Source organism: Phymastichus coffea, unplaced genomic scaffold (assembly GCF_024137745.1).
Source record: "Phymastichus coffea isolate CEN01 unplaced genomic scaffold, Cenicafe_Pcof_1.1 PCOF00045, whole genome shotgun sequence".
In the NCBI taxonomy this organism is placed as follows: Eukaryota; Metazoa; Arthropoda; class Insecta; order Hymenoptera; family Eulophidae; genus Phymastichus; species Phymastichus coffea.
In genome coordinates this window covers 23,572-33,789 of record NW_026706856.1, presented here as the reverse complement: position 1 = coordinate 33,789, position 10,218 = coordinate 23,572, and the positions used below count along the sequence as shown (strand labels likewise).

General features: G+C 31.8%; 2 protein-coding genes across 4 annotated transcripts in view; one reads left to right on the top strand and one right to left on the bottom strand.

Annotated features, from left to right (window-relative positions):
- LOC131664796 (uncharacterized) overlaps positions 1 to 3,006 on the top strand; it is a 130,405-nt gene extending 127,399 nt beyond the window's left edge. For both annotated transcript variants that reach the window (XM_058936170.1, XM_058936171.1), the window contains one exon: positions 274 to 3,006. In XM_058936170.1, the coding sequence (XP_058792153.1) occupies positions 274 to 924 (651 nt within the window). In that variant the 3' untranslated portion in view covers positions 925 to 3,006. The remainder of the gene's footprint in view (positions 1 to 273) is intronic.
- A 1,043-nt stretch (positions 3,007 to 4,049) lies between these two features.
- Positions 4,050 to 8,803, bottom strand: LOC131664798 (sphingomyelin phosphodiesterase-like). 2 transcript variants are annotated; one of them, XM_058936178.1, is made up of 10 exons: positions 8,716 to 8,803; positions 8,097 to 8,198; positions 7,718 to 7,812; positions 7,344 to 7,637; positions 6,464 to 6,859; positions 6,097 to 6,269; positions 5,656 to 6,018; positions 4,522 to 4,714; positions 4,261 to 4,445; positions 4,050 to 4,185 (listed from the first exon to the last, which is right to left on the bottom strand). In XM_058936178.1, the coding sequence occupies exons 2-10, from the start codon at positions 8,173 to 8,175 to the stop codon at positions 4,065 to 4,067; spliced, it is 1,899 nt and encodes a 632-aa protein (XP_058792161.1). In that variant the 5' UTR covers positions 8,176 to 8,198; positions 8,716 to 8,803; the 3' UTR covers positions 4,050 to 4,064. The 2 variants fall into 2 exon arrangements, with proteins under 2 accessions (XP_058792161.1, XP_058792162.1); XM_058936179.1 differs by lacking the exon at positions 8,716 to 8,803 and adding an exon at positions 8,607 to 8,671.
- Between the last annotated feature and the right edge of the window lie 1,415 nt (positions 8,804 to 10,218).

The window sequence follows — 10,218 nt, the reverse complement described above, 5'->3', positions numbered from 1 at the left end:
CGCACATATCTGTGATCGTAGATCAGGTCATTCATGATAAAGCAGGTCATGCAATCGAAAAACAAACACGAAGCACATGTTATCGTGGTTCTTTTTAACAGATTGATTGTCAATTAACCAAAGCTACTGCACTCAATATTCCCTTATCTTTGTTAAAAAATCAAAAGACAGCAATACATAAGTAAAAACGGAATGCTCGATGTGCGAACGTTGGAAAATCCAAAGATTGATGAATAGTCGTGAAAACTCATAACAATTGGCTGTTTGTTGTAGGTGACGGTGAACGACAGACTAGCACTGCGCGGTCCACTATTGCTGCCGTTCCTCGCGGGATTCACAGGCCTAAGCGAGCTCGACCTGTCGCTGGACAAATCGACGATCGGGTGCAGCAACGCCAACAGCAGCTCTCAGCTGTTCATCGACGACCGCATGCTCGTGCAATTTTTCGGCTGCCTATCCACGCACTTCCGCGGTCTACAATCGCTGCGCATCAATTTCTGGCGCATCACTCTGGAGGACAGCGAGCGCACGCTGCGCCAAGTGGGCAAGCATTTGCGCAACTCGAGCTGCCTGAGCTTCGTGAAAGCGTCGGGCTTGTTCGTCGCCGACGCAGTGAAGAAAGCGCGGGTCGAGCACGGGCTGATTCAAGCCTTCCTCGCCAATCTCGGCTGCCTGCAGTGGCTGTGCTTGGACGGCGTGGAGCTGGCGGAGATGCAAGCCGCGAGCGTCGGCAAGTGCTTGCGCGAAAGGTTCGCCGGCACTCATCTGGAGGTCAGCGCCAAGGACGTGCATATGCGCGCGCTCAAGGCACTGGTGTCTAGCGTCGAGGAGGGCGGACGCGCCGAAGTCCTCTATGCAGGAGGGGCCAGTTGTCGGCTGAAGATCACCAAGTTGCAAAAGAACGCCAAGAGTCGCAAAAAATGAGACGGCGCCACTCATAATTGTTGCCGATTTTCATTGTAGCGCTAATCTCTGGACGGAGATTGCCAAGCTTTCTGTGATCGATCGGACTGCCCTCCGAGTTTTATCACGAGCTGCAGGAGTGTGGACTCCCTCACGCAGAGAGACCGCAAGTTTTCGCACTGAATTACGATCATGCACGAATTTATTATACTCGACGAATATCTGAGAGGAAGCTACGCTAAATCGTTATTCGAATGCCTCTCCGTGCTTATATTTTTCATCAAAAATGAATTTGCAATTACGTATCATCAGCCAACATAATCCTTGTTATTTATTAACGTGGCGTACTCGCCTATGATAATAGCATTTTTTTTATCACGAAAATATTCTTTTTCTATTGAACGGATGGTTAATCACGATTTTATTGATGCAAATGATAATAATGCACGCATAATGAATTGTAAGTTTATCGTTTTTAATTTTGTACAAAAGTGTTATGATAATGTAAAAAGAAGAATTAAATTAAAAATAGCTTGAGCAAGATGGGAATCATACAAGTATATTGTAAAAATGATTATCTCAAATTTAAGCTACTTTTCTCAATGTCAGAAGTTAATTTGAAAAAAAAAATGTTTAAAACATCTGCACGTAAAGACGCAAAACGTGGCTTCCAAATTGTTTCTAATTTATAGATGATTCGTTTCTAAAATCAATTACGAAAATTTTGCTGACATTCACTTTGGAAAAATTGTATTTGCTAGTTTTCATTTACGTTTTTCATTAACAGTCTTACTCAACAAAACAATGAGTTTTTAACGTATATAACTCCCTTGTTTATAACTTTAATCAATAATGCTGAAATATAACAGAAAAAAATCTATTGCACATTAAATTCGAATAAAATAGTTTTCCTGTTGTTAAATTGCTTGTAAAATGCGACCTTCAGAGTAATTTATTAATAAAACGAAGCTATAAGATTGATTCTGAATAAGTTATTAAAAAAAATAATAATAATCAATTAATCAGTATGTTTGCATTAGTAATATTGAAGAATCGTAAAAAGTTGCTAATTGCTAAAAGAATTGTTGAAACATTGAAAAATTTTATAAGTAAAGAATAAATGATGTAATATGTAATATGTATGGAAGTGTAAACGAAACTTAAAGATATTGAATTTAATAAAGGATTGATAACATAATTAAATTTATAAAATGACTGCCAAATAACATCGCAATGCTCACTTACGAAAAGATGAAACCGATTTACTGTTATTAGGGGTTTAGAAAAGAAAGAAATATTCATAAGGGTATTAACTGTTGATAGATCGTAAGAACGCTACGGCGTAAATTTTCCCTTTCGCTAAGAACGATGATATTGTTACACGAGGAAATCCACTTATTACAAAAACAAAGTAAATAATATGCAAAACAAAGTTTTATAATAGCGACTGAAAAGCTTTTATAGATAAGAAATATCGTCATTATCACCAAGATCCATTTTTATGAGCAACCTACTTACGGAGCACTTTTTATTTTTAAAGATAATAAAAAGTTTACTGATAGTATGTTCTTTTCTACGACAAGCTACAATATGTATTATTTTTACACTTTTTGTCATATATTTCAGAACACAAATGTGGTGTCATTTTTCTGCGTAAAAACACGAATAAAGTAATAAAATATAATATAATATAGTAAATCTTGGTAAACATTTCTAGAACATTGGATTTTTCACTTTCTATTCATAGCCTTTTTTACTTTGCATTACGGCTTTTTGTATAAAAAAATAATACGATTTCTAATTCATATACCTCTATTGGATGTTATGCCAGAAACAATATGATACTCAATTTTCTACCTTGTTATAAATGCGAAGTGTTTTTACTAAGTTTTTAACTTTTTAAAATTTATAATTATACAATTTCGTCTGACTCCTCAGGCGTAGTAATACAGAATGTTTGGCGAATGAAACGAGATCATTGTAAAGACAATTATTTAGAGACCAAAGCTGAAACATGCAAGAGACTAATCAAATAAATAAAAATAATTAAAACATTATTCGAGATCCTCTTGTGAACGAATACTTAGCTCAAGCAATTTTATTATAGAGTATTTATGTATTTATATGTGTATACATATCTTCTAAATAAATGTAATATGTATTTAAAATTTACTTCATTTTTATTTCTTTCACCTTAAGACTTAGGAAAACGGTCTCTGATTCGAATGCTATACTTTCTAGAGAAATAGTGGCGGACCGCTTGTTCACCTGATATCACACCTGATATCATACCTGATATATACTCATGAGTTATCTACTATTTAGATGTACCGATAAGTACAGTTTTAAATAATGGTGACGAATAAATAATTACGCCAGAGTTTAAAAATTTTTCGGGAAAATGCAACTTTCCATCAAAATTATACAAATAAAAATATCGCGCTTGCTAAATTGCTTATTGCTTTTCTGAAACGATCGACTCAATCAGATGTTTGCAACGTTTGTTTTACTGATTTGGTAAAAAATTTTCTCAATTATCACATCAAATTTATTGATAATTAAAATAAATTTATTGATAATTTACTTGTTAGTAAATTATAGCAGTTAACCTGTGGTTCGAAAAATATAAGGGTCTACATTCGTAACTATTAGTTGCCACGCGTATTTACACAATAATAATAGAAATGTAGACTTACAGATAAAGCGCACTGATAATTATCGTATTAGAGGCAAAGAGGCATTCACCCGAAGTAGCCGTATATTTATGTGATTACGAAAGGTTAAAAATCAAATAAAAAAGCAAGTTTACGTCACATTAATATTATTAAGAAACTTTCTACATAAGAAGATATCGGTCTTCAGATCAATACCATGGTCAAAAAATAAATAAATAAATTATTTATTATTGTACTAATATTGATAATATATCCAATCTAAATATTTTATCATTGCTCGTATCTTGAACGCATGTTGACCAAGCAATTAGTTTTCTCACTTCGAAGATTTCGATACACATTCGATGTCCATTGCCCGATGGTTCCTTATGTAAAAAGCCAAGAGTATTGAAAGTTTAGATTATGGAAATAATAATTAACATGATATTTTTCATAATAATGGTTTATTATCATTTAAATAACAAATTATAATGTGAATATTGAAATTTATAAATTCTGACAAAAAGTCTTCGAATCAGCACTTCTACCGGTTTTTAAATCGCATAATAATCTTTTTTGACATTCGCTATCGCATTTAGGTCTGACAGGTGTATCTCTGTAGTAATTTCTAAAACAGTTCATGATTCATGTTCTTAACTTTCGAAATTGAGTAAATAAAACCCCGAATGTGTATTAAACTTACCTATGATAACTATCAAAAAGATTGTCGTCTTTGGACATTCTAGTAATTAGATTGTCCCATTCAGTCGGCATCAGCGAAGTCATATTGTAAGCTGTTGTAGCAGTATAAGCTTTATACCATACCGGTTCATCGTTATGGTTTGCGTGGACAAGGTCCATTTTCCAAGTCTCATGATCTACGATTGCCTATAAATCGTACAGTAGTATTAAATAATGGTTGACTTTTTTCATATCTCAAAATATTATAAAATGTTGTTTTTACTCTATTTGTATTTGGATGGTCACCATCTACGTAATAAATTCTATATGCAGGATTTACGTTTACCCAAGGTGTTAGAGATGGCGAAATATATGCAACATTCAGTGATCTTGAGAGATTTTTAGAGTCATAAAATATTTCAAATTCGTCGAAATGAGTATGTCCGAAAAATTGAGCCATTATGGTTGCCTCGTATCTTGATTTATGCAAAAAAAAAGTAAGAATTAGGTCAAATATGCCGTAACAAAGTAAATACCAAAAAATCATGTCAATATTGCCAATATTGTCAATATTATCTTTTATAATCATCTGTCTCAGTAACTTTTACTTTTCAATACATAATAAGATAAGACAATTTCTATACCGTGGTGGCGTGATTCTCGAACAATGGTTAGTTCGTGTTATTGAACCTTCGCCAAATCTCCATTTACAAATGGTGTTTCACAAAATATAAATTATTACTAGCGAGTAAAAGGGTTTCACCCTTGCGTGACCTTTTTATCGAGGGTTAAACTATACCGCCTCATTCAAATTAACGAATAATATTTTTGAAAAAACCATCTACTGAATACATTGCTTAAGTCAGTTGTATTAGTTTCAAACGATATTGAAGCTTAAATTGCAATTAAATATATGTAAGATCACCAAATTAATGTTCATTTCTACGTATTCGGAGGTGACCGATTATGCTTTCTTCCGATTTGACGCTTATACCAAAGTTTCTTTCACGTATTCGGCTATGGTATTTAACAAAGTCACATAGTAGGATACGTCTCAGCAAAGAGGTATAATATTATAGCAATAAATGGTTTTTAAGAGACGCTCTTACAATAAAAAAAATCTTACTGTAGATCGTGTAATTTTGTAGATTCTATATATGTAATATATAATATTACAAAATATTTAATATATCGTCAGCAGATATAAACTTTGAGACGAATTATCTAATTTGGTTAGGCAGGATTTTAGCGAAAAACGACTTACTGCATTGAATACTTTTGAAAAGAGGTAATCTTACAGTAATAATCCAGTGTTAAGACAGATTTCATAATATTCAGAAATATTTCGCTTATCGCAGACGCCACTCACAGATATTTGACAGTATATGAAAGCATAATGAATAAAGAAATACTGTACCTGTTGATGATGTCATAATAATTCTTAGACCAAACTTTAATGCAATCTGGTTGACCAGGTGGCATGTGACCAATAATATGAACTTTTTCGTGATTTGTCTCAGCGGCATCAAGTTCACGAATCAACCACGCTAATTGACCAGCTGGATCGGTACTATTTTTAATCAACCAATAGTTATTTTTAGAACAATAATTGCTATTTATAGCAATGATTCGAAAGCCTGGCTTCACAAGAACAGAATAAAAAGCTCCGCGTTTAATCGTCTCTGAAGTATCTGATGGTAACCAACGTCCCCAGTCTTTATCTAATTGATCATATAACCAGGACATATTTCGTCTAGCTGGAGCTCCTGACGGCGCAAAACTAAAGCAGAGTGAACATTTTTTCAAGTTAAATTTGGTCAAAATACATTGAATCGAAATTATAAGTCTAGAAACTTACGTATCCACAGGGCAACTTTCATGATTTCCCACGGTTGGATAAATTGGAATTCCTTTGAAATACTTATTCGCCATTTCATTAGATTCACGAATAATTTGTAAATTACTCTCTTTGGTTTGATTCCATGTGTCGTGAGGAACTAGATCACCTGTCCATATTATGTAGTCAATATCCTTAAACAAATATTTTTAGTCTTTAATGATTTTGTCCGCGAGAATTTGAGTAATGCTAATGATTATAGTAATACTATACAGCTTTTATAAAAGGTTCATGGATGTAATAATATTTATTATTTTAAGTCTCGTAAAATAAAAAATATTTCAAAACGCGTCTTATTACAGATTTTTTAAAATATAAAAATAACAACCTTGTGTGTATCAACGATATGCTGAAAAGCATTCTCAAGAAGAATTTTCGGACTGTCACATTTACGATAATCGCCCCATTTGCCTGCTGTCGTTGCCGGGGAGGACGGTTGACCATTTGTTGCTCGACAACACAACGGTTCGGGAAAACAGTCGGCATTTGCTCCTTGCTGGTAGTAAGGATCGAAGTGAGTATCCGTGATTTGCAAAACTTTTAATTTCGGTGCATTTTTGGGTGGTGGTACAGTCGGATGCTGGGCCGGCTTGTTTTTGGATGGATAAGTTAGCCGCCAATCATGTCTTTCGTCATAGCTATTTTTACAGGCTCCTTGATAAAGAAAACCACAAATTTGTGTTGATGTCATTGGTGATTCTGTGAATACTTCGATAATGTCCAGCTTTAAATTAAATTGTTCGATTATTCTTAATAGCACACCTTATCATGGGCAATAGAGAACAGTAATCAAATCAACAAAATCAATATTCAGATTTAGTAAACATGAATAAAAAATAAGTAAATGAATATGTTAATAAATATGTTTTTCTGCATTTATGATGAAACTAGCTATAATTATTAGTTATTAATTATTATAGTACATTACTTAATTAGTGCGGGAAAGTAGATTCTTTTCTCGTGTGCTTTTCCACTCTCGTTTCACTTGGGCGTAAATCTCTCATGAAACAAGAATCTACTTTACCGCACTAATTAGGTAATGTACTAAATTTCATTATACTGAAGAAAGCTTATCTCGAGAATTGAGAATAAAAAGATAAAAATGATTCGAGTTTAGAAGGCGAGAAGATCATCAAAAATTGTATATCTTTCAATACTTTCTCCTTTAGATTAAATTTGCATAGAAACTAATAAACAACTAAACATACCCCAGTGAGCCTCATCATTCCATGACAATATCTTTGCGTTTGATTTTCCAATACCACGCATGCTTTTTCCATGTAGTCGATAATTTGTTCTATACTTTTACCGCTTTTGATCATATTTCGAATCATGTTGATGGCAAACTTACAAATAGAGCAAGTTTTCGGATCAATTTCGTATGTCGCAATATTCTTTTTAACATCTGATTCAATCATTTGACTGACATATTGGATCCATTCTTCGGCATTTTTCGTTCCTAATGCATTATCCATATCAATGACAAATCGAGTATAATTCATCTATAAGCCCAATATTGTACGTATTCATGAGATGTTTATCAGATCAAAGTTTATTGAAAAATATTCTGACGGCTACTCACTATTTTCAGCCATGATGGATCAGATGAATCGATTACAGGATCAAGAATGTCATTAACATTTCTTACTATATCTTTTGAAGATGTCCTGGGATATCCTGAATTGATAGAAATATCGATATATTATTTTTAATATACCAATAAAACGCATAATGATTTAAGAAATGTTTCTATTTAACGATACTTAAACATTTTAAATGGTTAGTGTTATTGAAATGTTAGTTTATTGATAGAATTAAAAGCTTTATTACGATTTGAACGGTTGTCGATACTTATTCAATATGTATAATCGCGCCAATGATTAATGTGATACTTTGAGAGATTGCTCTTACTTTTAATTTTATAGTAAGATATAAAATTAATATTATAATTTTCTAGTTACCAAACACTGCCTGTTGCAAAAAGGCAATTAAACAAAGTAAACTAAACATACTGCCATTATGCCACTTTTGCCTCAACATTATTTGCTTTGTTTTGCAGAAACCTGAAATTTAAAATAAATGATTTTTCTAACTTGCACAAGCATCATAATTCAAGAAAGAGAAATCACTAGTGTGATAAATTTCATGTAGATTAAATATCGGACATGCGTTACTACACTGCCCGAAATATCAAAATGAACCTTATAGGTACAACTTATTAAACATCCTAGAAACTACCCAGCAACTCACACCAGTATACAAATGTCTTCAAATTTCTACTAGAAACAAAAAAAAAATAAACATTTTGTAATAGGCTTACTTCTAGCTTATTCAAACTCTTAGTGCTTTATTTAATTTTTAACATAACAAGCATATATAATATATATGTAAATTTTATATGACGCTAATATTCACCCAAAGGAGTGTGACAATGAATAAATAAAGAAAAAGAAAAAAAATATTATTATTACCTTCACAAAATGTCAGCTATATACTACAAAATTAATCAATTTTCCATTCTTTTTGAAGCAAAGAATATTGGGTACGTTGACTGGAACAATATTTTATTGATATCCTTACCTTTCTTACCGCCTGACTGCGATTGAATAATTGTTGACTGTTAAGCGCAATGTCACTTTCCACCATCGACTCTTTATCTTAAATTCTTTTTTTCGATAAATAGTCGATATGATCACTGTGAACAATATCTCTTGTGCATGAAAAAATTGTTAATAAATATTCCATAGGTCCAAATCAATTAGTGCATGAAATTTAATTTCGAAATTTGTTAAAAAAACTTATCCAAAAATTAAAAATAAATATTTACATTAGTAAATGTCAATAGGCTTATGGAAATTGATAATAAATACTTGCTTGCAAAAAGCTTTGGTTTGGTATGAATTAATCACAGTTAATGCAGATATGCGACTGCGCGGCGGGTAAACATTTCTGATGTCTCTCAACAAACAAGCGATCTATGCGGCACTGGCTATTATCTTGGAACACGCTCTATTAAACTCTTGGTTTCAGACAGCATGAATTCGTTTTTTTCTTTTTATTGGAGTCATTGAATGCATATAATGGTTCTATAACAATTCTTATTTAATCGTATCTATTGTCGGTTCGTATTCTTTTTAATGTTATAAATATGCATCATCTCAGTAAATTCACATCTAACTTTTTCTTTTAATGTATCTGAAATGCATAGATTTTCAAAATTGATAACATGTTTATTATTTATTGCACGTTCAAACAAATCAGAAGTGGTATCGTTATTAATTAATACTGCGTTCCTGCTCATTGATTGTTATCCTTAATTGCCAGCCGATTAGAACAATGTATGATTTATCACAATCTGCATAATTAATCTAATAAACAACGTGACTTTTTGACATTTTGTTAACATTGTCTTTACCTAGTCTAATAAAATACGAAAATTTATTAATCAGTTCATGTATAACACTGCATCGTTATTATGTGATAGGATCGATTTCAATTCGTGAGAAAAATTTTTAATGTATGTGGAAGTACAATAAATTTCTTATCTTTATTATTTTTTTACGTTATGTTAGTATAATTTTTTCTATTGTAGTAAACTAATGAATCGTAGATCGAAAAAAGTACAGCTGTATTGCTAAGCAATGTAATGTTTTATTTTATCAATTTTTTTAGTCAATCCCTGTCGAAAATAATTTATACATAAAATTATAACAAATGGAAATCATCAATTAGTAATATTTGCTGACGGTTATTTAAAATTTATAACCGTTAATAAAAGTGAGACACTTTAACTTATAACAATTATAAACAGTTATTTTCTGTTAAAAACTGTTATTATTATTAAATAATGTAATTAAATGTAATTAATGTAATGTAATGTAATGTAATTAATGTAATGTAATGTAATGTAATGTAATGTAATGTAATGTAATTAATGTAATTAAATAATGTTATTATTATTAAATAATAATAACAGTTTTTTTCAGTTACTAACAGTTATTTACATTTCTTTCACCAAAACAAATTTATTTTGAAAAATAATAGATACAAATAATTATAAATAATTGCAAGTAACAGTTATCA